Source organism: Eptesicus fuscus, chromosome 19 (assembly GCF_027574615.1).
Source record: "Eptesicus fuscus isolate TK198812 chromosome 19, DD_ASM_mEF_20220401, whole genome shotgun sequence".
Lineage (NCBI taxonomy): Eukaryota > Metazoa > Chordata > Mammalia > Chiroptera > Vespertilionidae > Eptesicus > Eptesicus fuscus.
The window spans coordinates 51284812-51308470 of NC_072491.1; the positions used below are offsets into that span (position 1 = coordinate 51284812).

General features: G+C 45.4%; 1 protein-coding gene across 1 annotated transcript in view; it reads right to left on the reverse strand.

Annotated features, from left to right (window-relative positions):
* The window catches only part of ZBTB10 (zinc finger and BTB domain containing 10), a 31960-nt gene extending 12125 nt beyond the window's left edge, over nucleotides 1-19835 (reverse strand). The window contains exons 1-2 of the mRNA XM_008156818.3: nucleotides 18888-19835; nucleotides 12071-12962 (exon numbers count right to left, since the gene is read on the reverse strand). Of these exons, the coding sequence (XP_008155040.3) occupies nucleotides 12071-12962; nucleotides 18888-19820 (1825 nt within the window). The 5' untranslated portion in view covers nucleotides 19821-19835. The remainder of the gene's footprint in view (nucleotides 1-12070; nucleotides 12963-18887) is intronic.
* Nucleotides 19836-23659: the final 3824 nt, after the last annotated feature.

Here is a 23659-nt window from a genome sequence, read left to right on the forward strand (position 1 = left end):
ACGAAATTCGTGCATGGGTGTGTGTGTGTGTGTGTCCCTCAGCCCAGCCTGCACCCTCTCCAATCTGGGATCCCTCTCACAATCCAGGACTGCTGGCTCCCAACCGCTGCCTGCCCACCTGATTGCCCCTAACCACTTCTGCCTGCCAGCCTGACCACCCCCTAACTGCCCTCCCCTGCCAGCCTGGTTGCCCCTAACTGCCCTCCCCTGCTGGCCTGGTCATCCCTAACTGCCCTCCCCTGCTGGCCCAGTCACCCCTAACTGCCCTCCCCTGCAGGCCTGACCACCCCCAACTGCCCTCCCTTGCAGGCCTGATCCCCCCCAACTGTCCTCCCCTGCAGGCCTTGTCACCCCCAACTGCCCTCCACTGCGGGCCATCCTTTGGCAGCCATCTTGTGTCCACATGGGGGTGGCCATCTTGTGTGTTAGAGTGATGGTCAATTTGCATATTACTCTTTTATTAGATAGGATGGGGAACTACCAGGCAAATAGCTAAGCACTTTCCATTTAACATTACTGCAACAAATGAAAAGTGCTTATTATTTCTTTGTCTGCTATACAAACACTCAACATTTTAACTATTTTTTTCTTCTAGGTGGAGAAATTTAGCACCAAAAACTATAGATTTGGTACTTGAGCTGGGGACAAAAATGTTTGAGTCGTTAGAATACATGTGGCCAACAACAGATGAGGCCTTGGAATCCTAGCATTTAATAATCTACCAAAGGGTATAAAAAGATTAATATGCATCACTTTCATTTCATCCAAGAATCCTGAGCACCCCAGTGGGTGGGTGGGGCAGGCAGGAAGAGTAACAATGGCCTGTGTTAAGAATGAGAGATAACGAATTAGGAGATAATACAATTTGAGAAATTTGGCTGAAGAAGGGAAGAGTGCCGAATAGAGTAAGCATTTTGTTGTTTTTAAGATGAAAGGAAGAAGTCACTAAGAAGGGGAGAAGTTAAAGCTATGGAAGAAATGCCACAAAAAGAAATGGTCAGATTTATTTGGTCAGATAACAGGAGAGAGAGCAAGGAACATCTGTCCGGAGAGGAGTTTGAAGGTAGCACTCAGGACCTTTCTGTCCAGCAGACGGGAGGGTGATGCCCAGAGGAAATGGGCGGGACATCGGGAGGATGACTGAGAAGTAAACAGACCACCCTCCTTCACCTGGTCCTTCAGAGCAGAACACTGTTTGGGTCTTATTTTCTCAATATTTATCAAAATGCATAACAAATGGACACAGACAACAGGGGGGTGAGGGCATGAGTGGGGGGTGGAGGGGCAATGGGGGGATAAGGACACATATGTAATACCTTAATCAATAAAGAAAAAAACTAACTTTGAATTATTCAGTTATTTTTAAGGCTTAGCATAATTTTTGAGAAAATTATCTCCTGAGGTGTATATGTATATTCATATGTATAAGTATGCATTAAACTACTAATTCTCTTCCATTTCAGTTTTCCTTTTTCTTAAAGTCAAGTAAAATTAATGAATACTTTTATATTAAAAGTAGCATCTATAGTATGATTCCAGTTTTAGGAAAGAATTATTGTTTTTCTACATGCATAGAAAAATATTGCAATTGATGTTCACCTAACGTTAATGATGGTAATTTCTGAGTGAGCAATTTGGCTTTTTTTCTTTCATTTTTGTATTTTGTATTTATTCATTTTGTATTTATTGTCTGGATTGTTTCTAGTCAATATGTATCCTTTTAAAAAAAATAAAAGTGATTAAGCTGAAAAAAACTGATATTAAAATATAACTAAGAGGGAAATCCATAATGAAATATTCTTATTAGAATAAAATTATATATCACATATGTGTATATGTATAAAAAATGCATAACTAATAAAGCTTTTCAAGAAATGTTAAATGCTACTTAAATAATCTGCCCTACCTAGGCCCAGGTGAGCCCAAGTGGCCCTGGGTCTGGGAGAGGCCAAGCGTCCCTGGGTCCGGGTGAGACCATGTGTCCCTGGATCCGGGTGAGGCCTCGTGCACCTAGGCCCGGGTGAGCCCAAGTGGCCCTGGGTCGGGGAGAGGCCAAGCATCCCTGGGTCCGGGTGAGACCATGTGTCCCTGGATCCGGGTGAGGCCTCGTGCACCTAGGCCCGGGTGAGCCCAAGTGGCCCTGGGTCTGGCAGAGGCCAAGCGTCCCTGGGTCCGGGTGCGACCATGTGTCCCTGGATCCGGGTGAGGCCTCATGCGCCTAGGCCCGGGTGAGCCCAAGTGGCCCTGGGTCTGGGAGAGGCCAAGCGTCCCTGGGTCCGGGTGAGACCATGTGTCCCTGGATCCGGGTGAGGCCGCGTGCACCTAGGCCCGGGTGAGCCCAAGTGGCCCTGGGTGTGGGAGAGGCCAAGCGTCCCTGGGTCCGGGTGCGACCATGTGTCCCTGGATCCGGATGAGGCCTCGTGCACCTAGGCCCGGGTGAGCCCAAGTGGCCCTGGGTCTGGGAGAGGCCAAGCGTCCCTCGGTCCGGGTGAGACCATGTGTCCCTGGATCCAGGTGAGGCCTCGTGCACCTAGGCCCGGGTGAGCCCAAGTGGCCCTGGGTCTGGGAGAGGCCAAGCGTCCCTGGGTCCGGGTGAGACCATGTGTCCCTGGATCCGGGTGAGGCCGCGTGCACCTAGGCCCGGGTGAGCCCAAGTGGCCCTGGGTCTGGGAGAGGCCAAGCGCCCCTGGGTCCGGGTGCGACCATGTGTCCCTGGATCCGGATGAGGCCTCGTGCACCTAGGCCCGGGTGAGCCCAAGTGGCCCTGGGTCTGGGAGAGGCCAAGCGTCCCTGGGTCCGGGTGAGACCATGTGTCCCTGGATCCAGGTGAGGCGGCGTGCACCTAGGCCCGGGTGAGCCCAAGTGGCCCTGGGTCTGGGAGAGGCCAAGCGTCCCTCGGTCCGGGTGCGACCATGTGTCCCTGGATCCGGATGAGGCCTCGTGCACCTAGGCCCGGGTGAGGCCACGTGCCCCTGGGTCTGGGAGAGGCCAAGCGTCCCTGGGTCCGGATGAGACCATGTGTCCCTGGATCCGGGTGAGGCCGCGTGCACCTAGGCCCGGGTGAGCCCAAGTGGCCCTGGGTCTGGGAGAGGCCAAGCGTCCCTGGGTCCGGGTGAGACCATGTGTCCCTGGATCCGGGTGAGGCCTCGTACACCTAGGCCCGGGTGAGGCAACGTGCCCCTGGGTCTGGGAGAGGCCAAGCGTCCCTGGGTACGGGTGAAGCCAGATCCTGGGTCCGGGTGAGGCCGTGCGCCCCTGGATCCATCCGGGTGAGGCTGGATCCCAGGCCCGGGTGTGACCACGCGCCCCTTGGGTAAGGGTGAGGCCACGTGCCCCTTAGTCTGGGTGACGCCGTGCCCCTGGGTTAGGCCGAGACCAAACCAGAGGGAGTCGGACCTCCATTGCCACCATTTGTCCACCATCCAGAGCTGAGGGGTCAGTGCTGACATGTACACATAAGGAACTACTGGACATTGAAATTGGGTCTCAAAAGAACTGTTGGTCCAGGGGGAAGCTCGCTACAGATTGATTCATTTGCCTGTCAGCATAACTATTATTGCTCGTCTCACATTCAGTTCTTATTAGTATATATCTAGTGACATATGATCTCGCTCATCTAGGGGAAATGATGAACAACATAGACTGAGGAACAAGAACAGAACCAGAAGCAAGGAGGCATGGATCGGACTATCGGGCCTCAGAGGGAGGATAGGGGGGGGTAGGGGGAGGGTGGGGGGGAGGGGGAGAGTTCAACCAAAGGACCTGTATGTATGCATATAAGCCTATCCAACGGTTAAGTTCAACAGGGGATTGGGGCATGCGTGGGGAGAGGGGTGGGATGGGAATGGGGGGATGAGGACAAATATGTGACACCTTAATCAATAAAGAAATTTAAAAAAATAAATAAATAAATAAATAAATAAATAATCTGCCCTTTGCAACATTACTAGTTTAGTTGTAATTAATAGTGTTTGAAGAATAATTTCTCAGTTTTCAGGTGTATAATCGCACTAAAACACATCCATACACTGAAAAATAAGTGAAATTCATTATTAACTATGAAAAGTTAAATAAATTTTGAAATTCAAAAATAAAATTCAAATCATTATCCAAACAATATTAAGTTTCTCACCATCTTTTAAAAACAGTAATTCTAAAGTGTAGTCTGTTTAGAGGGCGCTTTGTCAAATTCCCACATGGGTTTGTAAATATGGGGTATTTCCATTTATGTAACGTTCTATAGTGATTTGTTAAAGGCTTTCCTCTGCTGGTTCTTAAAACAGACATCTCCTGTCTTCTACCCCATCTTGAAAGTATTAGAATTTAATTTGTAATCTTTAATCCTACATGGACACTAAGTACAAAACAGCAACAATAGATGGCTAGTGTAGTCTTCCTGTGTGCATATTTCCTCTCCACACAAAACCACACCTGTGCTAGACAGTAAATCTCTTTGGAGAGGTACCAGCTACTTGGTTCTTGGTATTAAAAACAAACCTCAACACAGGTGAGCTCTGCCAGGCCGACAATAGCTTTCCTAAGTAGCATGTTTAATGCACGAAGCAACACATCACATCACTTCTGGACCTTATGTGACACAGCCACACTGCCTAGCAACTAATTTCTCATCAGTTCCGTTGATGTGAGTGGGAGAGAAGCCAGGCAACCAGCTGTTCACTGATCTAGGGATGAATTTGCTTCGCTGGGAAGCAAAGGCAGTAAGTCTTCCTCACCATCTTTTTCTCTAAAATTATAAAATAATTTAATCTAAAACTTTTCAACATATTTGCTTTTCTAACATTCATGACTTTGCTATGAAATCTTCCACTTCACTTAAAGTTAGCAAAAAGCGCTAAGATCTCTCTACAATTGTCAGACCTTTTAAAGAACTATTAAGACGTTAGTTTCACAAGATAACAGCTCTTTCTGAATGGTAGCAGGTATTATGTGTGCTGTGTAATATGATTCAAATCATCAGAGTTAAGTGATAAGCCATGTATAATTTCTTCTATTTTTACAAATGTCTTTCTCCCATGAACAGGTAATAGCAGACCCCTCCCCCAAAGAAGACAGAGAACAGAGTTTATGCATCAAGCAGTAAGTCCTTTTGTATATGCTTTCCCACTCAAACTGTCCGTGTGTGTGTCACAACGGTCAGGGTGCTCTTATCCTTGTTGTAGGAGGGAGCTGAGGGTAAGCTACAGGCAGAGAGCTGAACTCCTGGTGATGTGTGGCCTGGCACACAGCAAGCAACCAAAAAGGGCTCAATATGCAATGCTGTCCATCTTAAACTCACTTTCTAGTGATGCTTGATATACTGTTCTGCTAAACGCGCAAAGATAAACCTCACCTACACTCGGCTAAACCAGCATTCAACTTTATTAACTTCCCTTTATTTAATACAACCATTTCAAAATCTTAAGTGGGCCTTAGATGTCAACTATCACTGTTCTTTACAGTTATACACTGTCATCTTTAAAGCATCCTCCAGCCCAGCCAGTGTTGCTCAGTGGTTGAGCCTCAATCTATGAACCATGGGGACACATGCCTGGATTGTGGGCTGGATCCCTAGTAGGGGGGTGTGGGAGGCAGCTGATCAATGATTCTCTCTCATTATTGATGTTTCTCTCTCTCTCTCTCCCTTCCTCTCTGAAATCAATAATATTAAAAAAAAAAATTAAAGCAACCTCCTCCTCAGAATTCATTTTAAAATAATTCTGATTAACATATATTGCATTTTTAAAATATGACCTCTTGTTGGTCATGGGTTTTTTAAAAATCTGGTTCACAAGCAATGGAAAGAGCATGTTTTTCAGTTCCCCTCCACGCGGAACGCAACTCCCAGCCTGGGCTCCCCCGTTTCCTCACACTACTCAAGGCGCGCATTTCTGCCATGACCAGACCTCACGGGCTCCCGGGTCACTTCCCACTCCATGAACAACACCCTACAAATGCTTTGTGTTAAAGGCAAATATAAACAGATTGAATCTCTAGTTAAAACCTCTCTTCTCAGAATCTAAAAAAATTCGCAGTTACCGCGTCAAACAGAGAATCACAGTCTGGCCCTAACCTACCCACCAACCTCCTGTCCCTGTGACAGTCCCTTTCTATGTTTTTACCCGCGATTCCAACTCGTCAGCTGCAGTGGGTCCCGTCCTCCCCCCTCTCCTGAGGGCCAGCCCCACGGCTGCCTCTCCAGTGAGCGCTCCCCATGCTTCTTCCCGAGCACCCGTCACACGGCACTGGTGCCACGGCCACCCGCTGTGAACGCGTGTGCTACGTCTTACATCAACACCAGCTGGCCTGTTGCTTAGTTTCTTGGAGTTTTAAATAAAACTTTTATTACCAAATTTCCTCATGTTATGATATGGAAAACTACTTTGGAGTCCCAGAAATGTAACATTTGGATATAACAACTTTTCTGGAAAGGAAAGCTTTGAAAATTTAAATCTATCTGGTCACCCAGAATATTCAAGTTGTGTCAGAAATCAAACATTCAGTGTTACAGAAACTCCGATTTGACGTTTTCAGGGTTTAGAAAACGTAATGCCCTTGGCAGGTGGAAACCACAAAGATGGCCTTCTCCCAGGTCCACACAAGCCTCCTCGGCACCCACCGGGGTCTGGCCGCACTGTCTGTGTCCTCAGGGCTCTCACTTAGGTGAGCACAGCCATCTTCTGGGTCAAATACAGCAGACGGAGAGGAAAGGAACACAGGTGGAGGAAAGATAAATAAGGGGAACGAGATGGCAAAACAGGCTTACCACCATATAGATGCCTACTAGCATTCTTTCAAGATTAAATAGTGAAGAGTCTTAGGCATCACTGTATTTTATAGCCTATTAACTACTGGTGGAGATCTTTATTTTTTTTTAATGAGTGTCAGGGCCCTGGCCAGGTTGGCTCAGTTGGTTGGAGCATCAGCCCGTACACCAAAAGGTTCGATTCCCAGTCAGGGCACAGACCTAGGTTTCAGTTTAGATCCTTGGTTGGGCCATATATGGGAGGCAACCGATCAATGTTTCTCTCTTCCTCTCTCAAATCAGTAAACATATCCTAAAAAAAAAAAATGTTTTTTTAATGAGCACCAGACTTTCAAACTACTATTTAAAACCCAATTATAACAGTTTATTTTAAAAATAATAACATCATCACTTAAATTATATTCAACCAAAAGGATGCTGGGAAAATGAGGAAGAACATCTGGAATCCTTAGAGGAAGAAAACTAGCCCAAGATCCAGGCCCATCATCACCTGTTATCCAAAACCCCTGAGTTGAGGTACAGAGGCAGACATTTCAGGGTTCAGAAAGTAATTAACTACAGCACTCCCGGTGGGGTTTACGTAGCATCCTGTAATCAAAACAGCACTTCCGCAACCAAACACACAGAGGTTCACATCTAAGGGAGTAAGACTATCAACAGCTGGTTTTGCTGCCAACTAGGTATCAGGTTTTGTTATAAAAATGATTAAGAAAAAGCTTTAGGTAGTTTTACAGCTTTCAAGATTTTAGAATTATGACATTTTCCTTCCTTCCTTTCCATTAGGGACATCATGTGGGATAAACTCAGGGCTAGTTAAGTGACAAAACTGAGTCCAAAGCCCAAGCTCCATGGTTTTTAAACATATTTTAAATAGTTCATACAGCAAACACATGTGACATGGTCAAAATATTAGAAGTCTCAAATCATATGGCCATTTTTCAAGTGTAAAAATGTTTAATAACTTAAAAACTATGGTCACTTAGAAAGCATTTTTAGACTCTGCAGCAACATGAAAATAATGCCAAGTACCAAACACCACGCAAAACACAACAGGGCGGAAGTGGTGGTCAGCAGGTAACTAATTACAGAGTTTACTCTAATTAGAGCAAGTAATTCAAGTACGTGCCACATTAAGGTATCTTAATACCTACTTTTCTCAAAATTAATAAATACTCAAATTATGTTTTTTAGACAAAAGGCAATTTTAAAAATTAAAAATATAAAGCTTAAAGCCAATTCAACTCAACTCACACATGCTGTGCAGCTGTTTTCCCATCAGAAATACAGATGAGAGAAAGGAGTTTTTAGATGAACTCTGTATCCCGTGACCAAGACCACCTTGTCCCCAAGTCTGTACAGTATTAAGAAAAATCTAGTCATCAGTATAGGATTCTGTCGGCTTCTATGGAAGACAGAAATCAATCACATAGTCTACTGCTGCATCACTAGAGAATGCTTTTGAGGACGCTGTCTATCATACTGGTTGGTGTCAGCTCGACAAAACCGCACTGAAGATTCCTTTCAGAATTCCGTGCCAAAGTCTGTCACCCTGCAGGACGGCTGTCTCCCTCTGAAAGAAGCCGCTTAGACTATATGGCACTTTGGAAAAGGCAAAACAGAGATGTGAAAGGCCCAACTGCTGCCAGGAGCCTGAGGACAGGGAGGGAGGGGTGAAGAGGTGGCACGTGGGACTTTGTGGGCAGTGGAATTAGTCTTGATGTTAATTCAAAGCGGACCTAACTTTGAGTAGTGAGTCCAATAACAGACATGCTAGCTAGCCTCCGATTTAATCACGTTATCTTTGGGTGTGTCTCCTTCTCTCAGTATCTTACAACATTTCTTTGAGGCATCCAAACACCAGCTTCAGCATTATGCGGCAAGAGAGAGCTGTGCTGTACAAACTGTAGGCTTAAGAAACCCAAGTGTGCCAAGCAATGCTTGGAGAAAAAGTGAAGAGCTCACAACTCTCCAGACATTCAGGTCCAGAACCTAAATTATCTTAAAAGCATGTATTTCACTGGAAACTTCCTCTATTTCCTTAATAAAATAAAGTATAATCAATGTTGCGGGGTTCATAAAAATGTTTGAAGTTTTAAAAGGGACTCGTTTTTTAAAAAGAATGGGTCTTCTAGACCAAGCATGTCAAACTCGTGGCCCACGGGCCACATGCGACCCACAAAATTTTTGTGGCCCAGCCAATGTAACGGTATGTAAAAAACGTTTTAATATAAACTTCCTAACTTAATTTTTACAATATCCTGTTATACATAATTATTAATAATGAGCTACAACATTCGCTAATGACTGACTACTATAATCGTGTTGCATTCATTTCCCTTACTCGCCCTATGCGCAGGCGCACCATCTCTCTCCACTAATACTAGCAGCGAATATTTTAGCGGCCGATGGCCAGGTCATTAGTCTTGTACTGACTTGTTCGGTGTGCGCAACAGAAGTATTCCGCTTTTGGAGAACAAGAAAAATAGGTTTATTTGCGTTACGCTTATTAATTTGTGCAGTTATTCAATGTCTGGTAAGTTAAAATTCAAGAAAAAATATTAATTTTTATTAAAATGTTCTATTATTTTATGTTAACGATGACTCATTTATTTCAGCCCTTTGTATTCAGCATGTCTCTATAGCAGGGGTTCTCAACCTGTGGGTCACGACCCCTTTGGGGTTGAACGACCCTTTCACAGGGGTCGCCTAAGACCATCGGAAAACAGATATTTACATTACGATTCATAACAGTAGCAAAATTACAGTTATGAAGCAGCAACGAAAATAATTTTATGGTCGGGAGTCACCACAACATGAGGAACTGTATTAAAGGGTCGCGGCATTAGGAAGGTTGAGAACCACTGCTCTATAGAAATAAACCTACGCTTCTATTAAAATTGAAGCTTTTGATTTTTTGTGTCCCACACAAACTTAAACCTTATTTATTTGGCCCGTGATAGCCTTTGACATGCTTATACTAGACAGTCTTAACAAAACATGAGGCCTGCCTCTATTATCTCCTAGCTGAATGACCTTGAGCAAGGCCTGACCCTCGGTAAACACAGACCCACTGTGTTCTCTACTGGTCAGAACTTGCCTAAGAGGTGTAGTCTATTCTGTCCACCAAAACTTCCAGGTGAAACAAGCCAGGTCATGTCTATGACTGGAAGAATCCACAAGGTGGGAGGTATAGCACTTAGCCCAGAAGACTTCAGGGAAATTCTCTAAGTGCTAATATCTGAAGAGTTATCATCAGGCAGATTAGAGGTTAGAGGTTGGGCTTATATTGTACTACCCAAATGACAGAATTAAGTAGTTAAAGCAAAGCAATTTTTGGCTCAATATAAAATAACTTCCCAATAATCATAGTTAATTATCCTATACTGGAATAGGCTGCTTATAAAAGTATTCTAAGTATTCAAACAGAAAGTCAAGCTGAAGCTGTAAGACCATTTTATATAGAATTTGGTGGGAATTACACTGTACTGGAAAACCGATTTTAAATAACCTCAATAGTCTCCCAACTTTAAGAGGGATTAAAGTGACCATGATTGCTGTTGTGGTTTTATGCACATTTTAAAGATGAGGAAATTGAGGGTAAGGAGAAGAGCTCATTTTCAAATCCTGAGTCTATTTGGGTTCTCTCCTCTCTCTGAGTGCATCTCATCCTTGGCTCACATTATAATCACCTGTATACCTTCTAACAATCCCACCAACCAGGCCACATCCCAGACCAATTAACTAGAATAACTAATGGAGAGACCCAAGCGATGCCAACATACAGGCACGACTGACACCCCCTGTTCTATACCAAGGGTCGGCAATCCACCTTTCCTGGAACGCATCCATGTGCATGTCTCCATCCTGTATGACTGCTTTCATGCTACAATGGCTGAGTTAAGTAACTGACCTTATGACCAGCAAAGCCAAAATAGTTACTACTGTTTGGCCCTTTACAGTAAAAATTTCCAATCCCTGGCTCTATATCAATTATGTCCTAACTCTTATAAACCGGATGGAGAAGACCAGCAAACAGTGTTCACTATACACACCTGATATTCAAACAAGCAAAATTTCGACTGATGAAAATTAAACCCAAACCGAAAAAGCCAGAGGAACCATTTCACAGGATTACTATGACATTTTGCCCTTTCCCAAAGGGAAAAGGAAATAAAAACAGTAATTCTTTTTAACAGAAAGTACTCCACCCCCACATGATCACCATCATGGAAATCAGACACTGAACAGCTACAGAGCTTCAGGGCAAAGCAAGCATTACATCACACGTGCGGCGCTGGACAAGTCTGGGGTCTGCAGAGAAAACCTCCAACCCACTGGGCTGCTGCTTCAAATAAAAAGTCAGACAGAGGCAGTTAAAAGTTACGTTAAGGAAAAGTTCCAATCTATTTCCACTCCTCAATAATGCCCTCCATCCCATTATTTTGAAAACCCACACAACAAATGTGATATGCTAAGATTCTTGTACATACTCCTTTGGATATACTGAAAAGTCTCAAGAAAAATTTCAGAGGCCTCTCTTAACTAAGGAAAATGACGTGAGAGTGGAACAAATTTAAAATACTCCAGCTTCTGTAATATTTATTGTAAGAACAGCAGCTCTACACAAATGAGAATAACCCTATTACCATTTGCAAATTCTATAAGCACTTATAAATGTTTAATTTACCCAAAACATTAAAGAGTAAAGGATGCTGCCCGGGCAATGTGGCTCAGTGGTTGAGGATCAACCCATGAACCAGGAGGTTAGAGTTCAATTCTGGTCAGGGCACAAGCCTGGGTTGCAGGCTCAATCCCAGTAGGGGCATGTAGGAGGCAGCCAATCAATGCTTCTCTCTCATCATTGATGTTTCTCTTTCTCTGAAGTCAATAAAAAAATATTTTTAAAAGAGTCAAGGATGTTAACTAGATCTCAAAAATGTTATGAAATGACAAACTACATATTACAACTAAAGAATTTATCGTTCCCAGCACTGAGTGCAAAAAAGGTTAGCAGAGTCCAAAGCAGGAAAGTCAAATTACTAAACATTGAGTGGCGTCTGCATGTCACACAACAGTATAGGCAAATGCCTGATTATTAACACAGCCTTTGCATAACCCACATCCACAGGCCTAGAGAAAATACTAAGATACCAAAATTATGTGCTTGAATAATTTCACCCTTCTATTTTAAATTTATTAGTTACGTGTATTTTATAATGACAAAAAACTTTAAAAAGCATACTTCAGCACTGTAGCCAAATAGAATTATAATGAAAACTGAAATAACTTTGTATGCACAATATTTACCTGGTTCTTCCTTAATGAATGGCATATCTTCTTCTGGATAGGCAACAGGTGGTTGCATCACGGAGCAATCTTCTAAACTTGTTTCATTATTAGGTGGTATATTATAAATAAATCTCTTTGCAGTTTGGTGTTTCCTCCTTGTTTTGTTGCCAGTTTCTTGAATTCCCTGGGAGCCCATATTATTCCAAATAAACACTTTTGTTTGACCTGGGGCTTCACTTTCAGCCAATTCAGGCGAACCATCCTGGACCCAACCACTGTCATTCATTTGGTAGTTCTCTATTTGGCCCTCATCGACATTACAACCATCATTTTCAGTTTTTACATTACTTGCCAAATTGGTAAGATTCCGTGTTGCCCAAAAACTGGCAATTTTTTGATCCCGCGATGAAGACAGACCATCTCTATTAACTGGTTTTCTATTGTTATAGTCCACAACCACAGACTCCGGAGCTTCAGATTTAATGCTTATATTTAAGGCATCTTTAATGAAATTTCGGCAAGTCTGAACAACTTCGCTCATTTGCAGATAGCTGGCCACGGTCATCACTTCAATGGCGTTTTGGCTTGTGAGCACCAGGTTACCAGAGTACAGGAAGTCCAAGATGACGGAGAAACCTTGAACTGCAGCAATATCTAAGTGGGTAGTATTGTTTTGGTTAGGGCTTTCTTTGTTGGAAAAGCAATATAGAGTCTTAAAGAAACGGCTGCCTGCAACCAGGATGTTCTTATGAGCTTTGAAGATTTTCCCGCTCACCACAATGCTGACATCACAAAGAATACCTTTCTTTCTCTGCTCGTTTAGTTGTCGAAGAAGTTGATAGCAATAAGAGTTTTCATTTGGCCTGCTATTAAAGTCACAGTATCCCTCTTCTGAAGGTATTTCTGATTCCTGTAAGTGAATGGAAAACATAAATGTTAAACTCAAGTTCCTCATATAAAATGGGTAGTACTTGCATATGCTCCTGTGTACTTCAAATAATCTCTGCATTACTTGTAATACCCACTACAATGGACATGCTGTGTAAATAGTTATTCTGTGTTGTTCAGGGAATGACAAGAAAAACGTCCGTACATCTTCAGTACAGGCTCAACCATAGCAGGCCTCACTCCATAGTACATGTCAGCAACAATGTAATGTTTTCTCCCCAACATGTCTGACCTGCGGTTGGTTGGGTGGATGCAGAGCCTGCAAGTGCAGAGGACTGAATGTACACTAATGTCAGTAATCACCACGAAGTGCTCACATCCCAAGTACTGAGAGGAAAGTGAACAGCTTGGTGCAAGCCATTGCTAATATACACTGAGTGGCCAGATTATTATGATCTCTGAACGCATGGTTATCTGGCCACTCAGAGTGTGTGTGTGTGTGTGTGTGTGTGTGTGTGTGTGTATACATATGTATACACACACACACACACACATATATATTAGAGGACCGGTGCATGAATTTGTGCATGGGTGGAGTCCAGCCAGCCTGGCCAGGGGGAGGGGACATGGGCGGTTGGCCGGCCTGCCTGCTGGTCGAACTCCTGGCCGAGGGGACAATTTGCCTGTTAGCCTTTTATTATATAGGATATACACTGAGTGGCCAGATTATTATGTGTTCAGAGATCATGATAATCTGGCCACTCAGTGTAAGAAAAATCAAACACCTAAATGACACCAGCAGGGTTTCATTTACAGAGTAACATGTATCATGTCATTCTTGAATATAAAATAAGGACATGAATTAAGAGTTACTTAAGTTAAAATAAAACACTCTGCAGTGCATTAGCATTTGCAAATCAAGAACTGCTTCAAAGTCTGCACATTACGCAGCTGGCACTGCAGGAAGGCCATGGCTGTGTCTAACTGTAGTGATCATTTCAGGCTCTGGTCACTGTGTCCTCAATTTCCTGGGCTAGTCCCAAGTTCTGAAATTCTCCGCCATTATCAGACCAAATAGCCTAATTTTTAAAAATAACTCAGACAAAAGCCTGTACACCAAAACATTTGCCCATTCTATTTTAAACACAAACTACACAAATCAAGCACAGTTATTCAATCATGATTTTCTCTCATTACTATTGTATAACAGTGATGTTCCCTGCTTTTACAAGCAACACTAGCAACTTCTTTTCCACTACTGATCAGAGCACCTACTAAATGTGCCCTTGGCAGCAAATGGGTTATAAGTCAAGTGCTTGTTGCTTTCCAAGGGGAGTATTACTTGAGAATTTGGGTGAAACATAGCTAAAATAAATGACCATTATTATTTGCTGAACCAAATAAGTTAAATTCTTATACTAAAGGCAAAAAGTTGTCACTAGTGATCAAGACTCCTAAAGCACTGAAGAATATGACAAGGGTGTTATGAGAGCACACAGGGGATTTGGGGGAAAGATTTGAGCAGAGCCTTAGAAGATGCAAGAAAAGGATGGAAGGATGTGCATTCTAAGCAAAGTAGATAGTGGGAGAAAAAGAACCAAGATCGCTACAATATCCTTACAATTCCAGACTTCTTAAAATACTCCAGGGTGATCCAAAAACCCAAGATATGCAAATGTGCACTTACTAACACTTTAAAGTTTCTATAGCTTTCATCAGATTATTAAGAGATTAGAATCCCGGACAAGATTAAGAATCACTTCTATAGGTGCCAGAGCTTTAGAAGCAGAGTGATCTGATTGGATTAGTAGAAGAGATGACCGGCAGCTAAGTAGAGGATTAATACTGGGGGACTAGGACTGGAGATACTCTGACCAGTGGAAGCTACTGTGTAACAGTTAACAGTCCTTGCAATAATCAGGACCTTAACTAGGGAAGATGGATAATGTTAATAGGGGGAGAGGTGGTGAGGCAGAGTTTGGAAAAATATTTGGGAGGTAAAAATCAGAACTGAGTGATTAGATTGTGGGGACTGGGGAGAAAAGAATCACAGGGTCCTCAGCATTCTAGCTTGAGGAGCTAGATAATGTCACCAATTTGTAGGGAAATCTACACCACCCTTCTGATAGAGACAACTTCAGTTGCAAGCAGTGAACTCACCTGTAGTTAATCAATAAATAAGAAAATGCTATTTAGCTAAAAACCAACAAGCAATTAGGATTTACTTCCCTGCCCAGAATTATAGTCCCCTTTCAAAAAACGATTACGGATTCAAACACAATGTTAGGACCTATACAAATAATATTATACAAAGTGGTTATTTAATGGGCATAGGTTCATCTTTAATATTTCTTCTTAGTGAGAGGGTTTTCAGATTTTCCTCCTAAAGTGATAAAAACAATAATCCTTGAGCCATATTTTTGCCAAATTCAAAGAAGGCTGGTAGCTTTGTTTCACCTTTGCTTTAGTGATGACCTCAACATAGTCCACTTATTAATGTCAACCAGACCAGATCTGAATTCAGTATTTACTTTCTGGAAAGGCTAAGTAAATGCATAACACCTATACACCTGAGTGCTTGTTTCAGGGTTAGTAAACTGGAAAGGGTTGGCAGAATGTGTGACGTAAGCTATGAAATTTCACAAGTGGGTAGAAAGTGATCTGAACCAACAGACAGTGGTATAATCACTGTTAAAACAATTTTAAAGTCCTCTAGGCCAAATGGTCAATTCCTGTATGAGCTAATTATTGAACTTGATTCTATAAAGACATAGTCAGCTGTTACTCAAAATACAAGGTATAGCCTGGCCAGTGTGACTCTGTGATTGAGGGTCAACCTATGAACCAGGAGGTCACAGATTCCTGGTAAGGGCACGTTCCTGGGGTTGCAGGCTCGACCCCCCAGTAGGGGGCGTTCAGGAGGAAGCCAATAGATGATTCTCATCATTGTTTCTCTCTCCCTCTTCCTCGCTATATGCTGTCCCTTACATGTTACACCTCACATATGCTTATAAAGAACTACAGTCTTCTCTTTGAAATAGAAGGCCCAGGACAGATTCTGAAAGCTTATTTACAGACTCTTCCATGAGGAATCCTTAACAACTAACATCCAGTTAACAAGAATATCAAACTTTTTAAGAAGGTGCTATAATGGTTTAGTTACCACCATGAAATTAATGAAAAAGAACTTTTCTTACTTACAGGAAAAATAAGAAAAAGTAACCCTTAGTGACATACTAAGATTTGGCCAAACTCCTCTAAAAAAACAGGCCTCCTTAAAACAACAAAAGAAGTGTGTGTATAATAAAAGGAGTGAACTACCCCAACCTCCAACTGAATTCTTGCCTGAAGAACTCTAAAACTCTCATTTCAATGTTTTTAAGATAGGTGAAAGTTAATGCAAGGCATTTTTTATGAAGCTGAGAAAAATGGCATGTGTGATGAGAAATCTCAGAATGTTCAAAGAACTGGATGGCCAAGATCTCAGAAGGTATGAAAAAGGGAACTGGTTTGCTCTCTAGAATCAGTGTGATTGCGTGAGATAAAGTGGCCTCCAAACTGATAAAAGTGCTGACACTGAGACATGAGAGACACCAGGGCACAAAAAGCATCTTGTTACACTTACCTGCAAAGAAAATGGGAATGATGAAAAACACAGTTTTCATTTACTAAGTGATTATGTGCTGGCATATATACTTTGCATACATGAGGAAGCTAAGTTTTGCTTGCCAATAAAAAGAATTAGGATTCAGGTCCCCCCAACCTTAAACCCGAAATGCTCTTACAGTCTGTGTTATACTGCCTCCTACTGGTAATCAAAGACTGCAGGACAATGGAAAAAAATGAACTCAGTCCACAGGATAAGTCAGTTCTTGAACCTGTCACTCACATTAACAAGGAGAAATGTAGGTGGTACCTGCAAGGCACACACAATAGCAAATTAACACCCCAAACTAAGATTAGCTAGAATTAAAATAGACAAATGGTTAGGATCAGTTCAGAGTGGAAACATCCAAAATCCAAACAAGGAAACCAATATATAGCTTCCAAGTAAACTGTATCCCCTCGGTCTGATGGAAGAATGTCCCAAGAGAAAGAAGATGGGCTGCATATAAGATCTATAAAAAGAGAGCTTCAAGGGAGCCAAGGAGATGGGAAGGGAGGGATGATTCAGAGATCAAGTTTAATAAATAATGATTTTACCTAGGAGTGAATTCCCTGATCCGGATGCATGCCTGGGGGGAGAATACATGCACCACACCAAGCCTGTCATAAGGTGATCCAACAACTAATTCCCCTTCCTGATTTCAGGTTCACTAAGCAGCTAATTATAATTTGCATTTCCATTCAGCTTTGCCTATTAGGGAGAGACTATGCTGATAAGAGGAGTAACTGGCCCATTGTACTAGTACATTAAGAAAGTTATTTCTAATTGTCTATTTCAATTTTTCTGAATAACCAACCTACCATTATTTAGAAAAGTCTACTTTCATTTTCACAAGTTTCCTACCTCATCATTCTACTAATTAACTGCAGAAATACATACTTAACCCTTTAAAGCCTCGGAGTCCTGTAAAATGAGAGCAAAGTGATTATTTTGCAGAGTTAAGGTAAATGGGTATTTGGCATATGGAAAACAAGGAAATGTTAGTTCTATTTCACTCCATTGCCCAAGCTCACAAAGCTAATAGTTGCAGAACGCTGAGATCTGAACCCAGATTTACTCCAAAACCCATTCTTTCCCCATTACAACATTCCTTACAGGCTCTAGTCTCAGTTATCACCAAGGGCTCTAAGGCTCAGGACAATTTACTTAACCTTTCTGGGCCTTATATCTTTAAATAACCTTCCTTCTGGGCTTAGGCAGTTAAAATTTGTGCAAAAACTATTGCCACTGTCCCCTGGGAAAAATAAACCTACGCTTTAAAGTTCAAGCCTTACCTTCTGAGAAGGTTCTGGGCTATGGCGTTACTGGATGCTGCTTAATTAACTCCAGTGTAAGTGTTCTGAGCAGCAAGACCATTCCCATAAACAGGGGGCTACTAGAACAAGAGGAATTCCACCCACCAGCACAGGTTGTCCAAAAAGCCTTAAAGGAGAACTGACCAACCTCGGCTAGGCCTGAAAGGGGATTCTCTAGGATGGAAATATTAAAACAAAAAAGGAAGAACTAGCGCTCAGCTTACTTGTTTTGTAACTAAGGACTTGCTTTCAAGGAGTTTGGTAAATATGTACTCTACCAGTTAAATCAACTTTTGAAAAAGGCGGATTATATAAAATCTCAACACAGAAATCTGGGTAGAAGAAACAGGCAAAAACTACAGTAATTTACCCAAAGCAAAGTTCAACAAGTTCAAAGATGAATTTAGTAAAACTCTGTACAAGAGAAAGGGGTGTTAAGCAAATAGCTTCCACTACATTTACATACTGCTCTCATATTTCAAACTATTCTGACTTGATGTAAGGAATTTCCCCGGCTGGATGTTTTCCTAAAAGGGGTAGCGTCAAAGGTTAAGGAAATGGTTTAATTCATTCTTCAAAGAGTTCCCAGGTTTGACTTCCACCGGCATGCTATAAAACACTGAACCCAAGGAGCTTTTCAAATATCACAGGCAATGAAACTTTTGACCGCAAAGACAACCTTTTCGGGTTAAAACCTTCAACCTTGCTTTACTAAGTTTTCTTTTTTTACTCAATCTGATGCGCAAAGCAATATGAGTCATAAAACAGCGAAATAAATTCAGCGCTACGATTAATAAATTGTCATCCCCCCGCCCTCCCCAACTCACACATTAACTTTGAGAACTTGTTCCCAGGCTTCCCAGCCTCCCACGCCCAAGCGGCCCGCACCTCTCCCGACCGAAACGATGCTTCCCCGGGCGAGCGGCGCGCGGAGCGGACGACCCTTCCCGGAACGGACCGGGGCAGGAGCGGGGTTCTACTGTACCTGGGCGTTGGCTTCGTGGAGCTTGTGCTCCGCGGAGACGTGGTGCCTCAGGAGGAGGGTTTTCTTGTAGTTGCGGGTCCCTCGCGACAGCTCGTCGTGTCCCACGGGGGCGAGGTCGCCGCCGCCGCCGTCGGCGGGGGTCTTCTGGCACCAGCCGCAGGACATGAGGCCGGTGTCCTGGCAGTAGCGCAGCCAGGGGAAGTCCCGCAGCCAGGCCGCCTGGAAGGAGCTCTGCAGCTTCTGCAGCAGGGACTTGGGCCGCGCGAGCGGGAGGTGCTGGACAGGCTCGCCGTCGCCGGGCCCCGCGCCGCCCTCCGCCTCGTCCCCGCCGTCGCCGCCCGACCGCCGGCCGCTGCCTTCCGCTCCGCTGCCGTCGCCCAGGCTCGCCCCCTCCTCGTCGTCCTCGCTGCTGTCGCTCAGGGACGCGCCGTCCGGCACCGAGTCCTTCCCCTCCAGCGCGTCCAGCTCCAGCTCGGCCGCCGCCGGCCCTCGTCCGTACAAATGCTTCGGGGGCCACGCCGGGGGGTCGGGCCGGCCGCGGCTGCTGCCATTGTTGCCGAGACCCCCGCCGCCGCCGCCGCCGCGGAAGGCCAGAGTCCGACGGTTCCTCTCGGCGAGCAGGGGGCCCCCCGCGCCGCCGCCCAGCGAGCCGGGGCCGCCCGCGTCCGGGGGCAGCGGCGGCTCCGGCGCCTCCTCTGCGGCCGCGGCCTCGGCCTCGGGGTCCTGGGGCTCCCGGCCCTCCGGGTCCGCTTCCTCGTCCGCCCCCCGCCCGTTGGGGGGCGGCGGCGCGGGCGGCCGGGGCTGGCGCGGCGGGGGCTGCTGGGGCCAAGCCGAGGCCTCCCCGCCGGCGTTATTGTTCGCGGAGCCGCCGCCGGCGAGCAGCCCGCCGCCCCGGAACGCCAGCGTCCTGCGGTTCATCTCACTGAACGACATGGCGCGCGCCGCCGCCGCCCGGCTCGGCTCGGCCTGCCTCGGGCCGCGTCCCGCGCTCCCCGCTGCGCTCTCGCGGGGCCCGGCCTCGCCCTCCCGCCGGCCGCGCTCGCCACCCGGGCCGCCGCCGCCGCCGGCCGCCCGCGCGCCCTGCGCCCCCGCCCCGCCGCGCTCCGGGCCGCGTCCCGCGCGGTGAAGGGGCGGCGGGGAGCGAGGCGCGGCGGGCGCGTGCGGCCTGGGAAGTTGGGCGGAGTGCGGGCGCCCCTCGCTGCCCTCCGGCCGCCGCGCCGCCCGCCGAGCGCCGAGCCTGTCGCAGCCGGTGCGAGGCGCTGGGGCGCGAGGCTGGTCACGGCGCCGGGCCCCGCCACATAACGCCCGACAATGAAGCGGGCGGAGCGCTTCCGTCCGACCAGGCCCCGGCGGAGGTCGAATGGCAAATGAACAACGGACCGTGCGCCCACAATGCACCGGGGTAGCAGCCACCGCTGGAGGGGAAAGGGTGGGGGCCGGGCGGGGAGGGGGCTGGGCTTGGGGCCGGGCCGCTGGGGTGGGGGCGCCGGGACCCGGGCGGGCGGCGGCGGCGGCGGCGGCGGCCGGCGGGGGGCCGGGGGCGGGGGCCGGACGGCGGGCCGGGGTCTCGGGAGGGGCGGGCGCGTGCGGCCGGCCGGGCTCCGCGGGGACGGGCAGCTGGAGTGTCGGGGGGTGGCCGCCTCCCGCTGCCCGCTCGCACCTACCAGCGCCCGGGACGCGCATTTTCCTTCCCTCGCCGCGCGCGCACCGGGACGTGGAAAGGACTGGGAGCGGCGCTCCGGCCGCGCCGTTCGCTGGGGCTGGCGGCTGGCGGCGGCGGCGGCGCCCGAGGAAGTGAACGTATTTTATTTTGCTCCGTGACAAAGGCCGGCCGGGCGGTGCCTTTCGGGCGTGGAGGCTCCGACCACGGACACCTCCCGCTGCGACGCCTGGCGGGTGCCGGGCGGCACCTCGGGCCCCGGGCGAAAGTCGTCGCACGGAAAACGCACCGCCCCGAGTGTCTGATTGCTGTGATGAAATGGAAATTTAAATAAAAGGTCGGACACGTGCGCTCGCTGGGAAGTATTGACATGGGTGTGACATCACCAGCAGCCAATCAGACAGCCGCCGTGGTGTTTATGCTGCCACAACCACCTTGTGAGGAGCACGATGTCAGAACGTTATAAATATTAGGCAGGGTTTTCCCCGGGGCGGGGCGGGGCCTGCTCGCGCGGACGTCGTGTGGGGCTCCCATCACTGTCTGTTCCGACACAAGCCTCCATCCCTACGACTGCTTTTTGAACTGTGTACATTGCCTATGGAATTTAGAATGATCAGAAGAATAGATTGAGCTGGAAATGAAACTCATAATCTTAGTCGAGTTATTCAGGAAAAAAAATTTCCAGCTTAAAGCCCTCATACCGATTTATTTTTAGTATGCTAAATTTAGCAAATTCTAAAGTGTATACAAGACTCATTTTAGTAATTTTAAATGTGAAGTAAGTCTCAAGTTACTTTTATGCAAACCTCTTTCAGGTAAAATGATGTTCTCAAACTATGAACAGGGGCTTTTTACTCTTAAGAAATATATTAAAAGTTTAATTACAAACATAAAATATATTCAAGGTAATTATTGGGTGGAAAATGGGTGTTGATTTACATTGTTACATTAATATATGTGTACTAGGATGTGCACAGAAAAAATGAGACATATGTAAAGGTTCTTTGCAGGTATGGTTTACCTAGTGTTAGAGGTTTTATTTGTTTTTAATACATTTTTATTGATTTCAGAGAGGAAGGGAGAGGGAGAAAGAGAGAGAAACGTCAATGATGAAAGAGAATCATTGATCGGCTGCCTCCTGCAAGCCCCACTCTGGGATAGAGCCTGCAAGCCTGGCATGTGCCCTGAGCAGGAATCCAACCGTGACCTCCCGGTTCATGGGTCGATGCTCAACCACTGAGCCATGCCAGCTGGGCTGTTAGAGGTTTTAATCTATATTATATATTAGTGGAAAGTTACATATGTTCTATAAAGAGCGTATGTTACAATATTTAGGCCCTCTAGTTTTATTATTCTGTTAAGAAGTTTCTATTGTTAAAATAACAGTATGTAAAGCTTTGAATATATAATATGGAATATGGTATTTTTTTTTAGATTAACTTTAGAAAACATTTTTTTGGGAGGACATGAGTATTAAAAATGCTACTTAGTGTTTTTAAAAAAGCTACACATGCAGGCATAGCCAGACTACTATTGATTGTATAGATTTATTCAAAGCAACTTCCACTTCATTCACTGAAATTTTAGTATCTATGTAATAGACAAAATGTAATTTTAATGTAAAGAATGATCCTATCAACCTGCCACAAAAAGATTTTGGCTTTGGGTTATTTTTCAGTAATGATCATATTGTCACCTGGCCACCAGTGATCACCAGCTCGAAATTCCAATATAGGTCAGATTGGTGCAGTTTGTGGGTTTAATGAAAGATTTGTCCTGTTTTATGTTAGTAGTTGGGACGCTTAGGGCAGTAGAATCTCTGACGTTGACCTAATTTGTACCTTGGAAAAATGAGAGAATTCTGCCTATCAGGATGCATTTAGTATGTGCTTCCATGGAATATATGGGAGAATCTATAATAATAAAAGCGTAATATGCTAATTATACCGGAGTCTTTCTAGTGGAAACCGGGGCTGCGGGGGCCGAGCCCCTTGCACGAATTTCGTGCATTGGGCCTCTAGTGTAGTAATAATACTGTGCTTGGTCCTTAATGCATTTTTAAAATTCCAGGCACTTTGCAAATGAATGCATTGTTTATTATATTTTAACCAGCACTGCCTCCCCCATATAAAGAAGGAAGAGTTCCTGAAGTTAATTGCTTCTCTAGGGTTAAGGTGATGGGAAATGAAAATGGACTTGAGAATTTTAATTTCATTCCAAACCTGTTAGATCCATATCTCTGCTTCTTTTCATCTGTGTCTAGTGCATAATAGGCACTAAGTAAGTTTATGCTAATGTTATTATTTTTGTTTCCTGCTGATGCCAGAATCACCCAAAATGTTGGAATCCATAATGGCATTTGTGTCAGGAGTGAATTTTTCTCACACGCATGTCTTACACTGTCTTCTGTTTGGAATTATATTTAAAAATGAACAACCATTAGGTTCCAGTGGCACAAATAAATGACTTAAATTCTGGGATTACTGAACTCCTAGCAGCCAAGCAGTGTGCTTGTGTGGTGAGTGTGTATTTCTACTTCTATCATTCTAGATGTATTAATATGCTGTATATTCACATTTCTTCCTCTAACCCTGAGCGAAGATGGACTCGGAAATAAAGTTGAAGAGGCTAGTAACCACAGCTGTCTCGGAGTACCCCGCCTGAGGGAACTTTGAGGACCAGAAGGGGATCTCCTATTCTGTAAATGGAGTTTTTAAGAATTCCCCCACCCCTTCCAGTCGTCCACTAGCAAGCAGGGATCTGTTCTCCCCTCTGGCCCCTATATTTACTGTTGGGGTTACACCATATTCAGGGGGATTCCCCCTTATGCTTACCAGGGGAACCCCTCAAGAATGGGGCATCCCCAACCAGTTTGTCCCCTCATTTCACTGTAGGCTGTGGAACTACTGCAGGCCACCCTGATACTGCCCCACCGTCACTCAGAGGTGAGGCTGAGCACCCGTATCTGGCTCCCTGGCCTTGGTGGTCAGACTTGCCTGTTCTTGACGGCCTTGGTAGAGGCTCGCTCTCTGCCTCTTGAGGGTCTCGGGAGCCTGGCCTGTGCCTCTGCCTGTGCCATCTCCACGGTGAAGGACTCGAGAACAGACTGTGT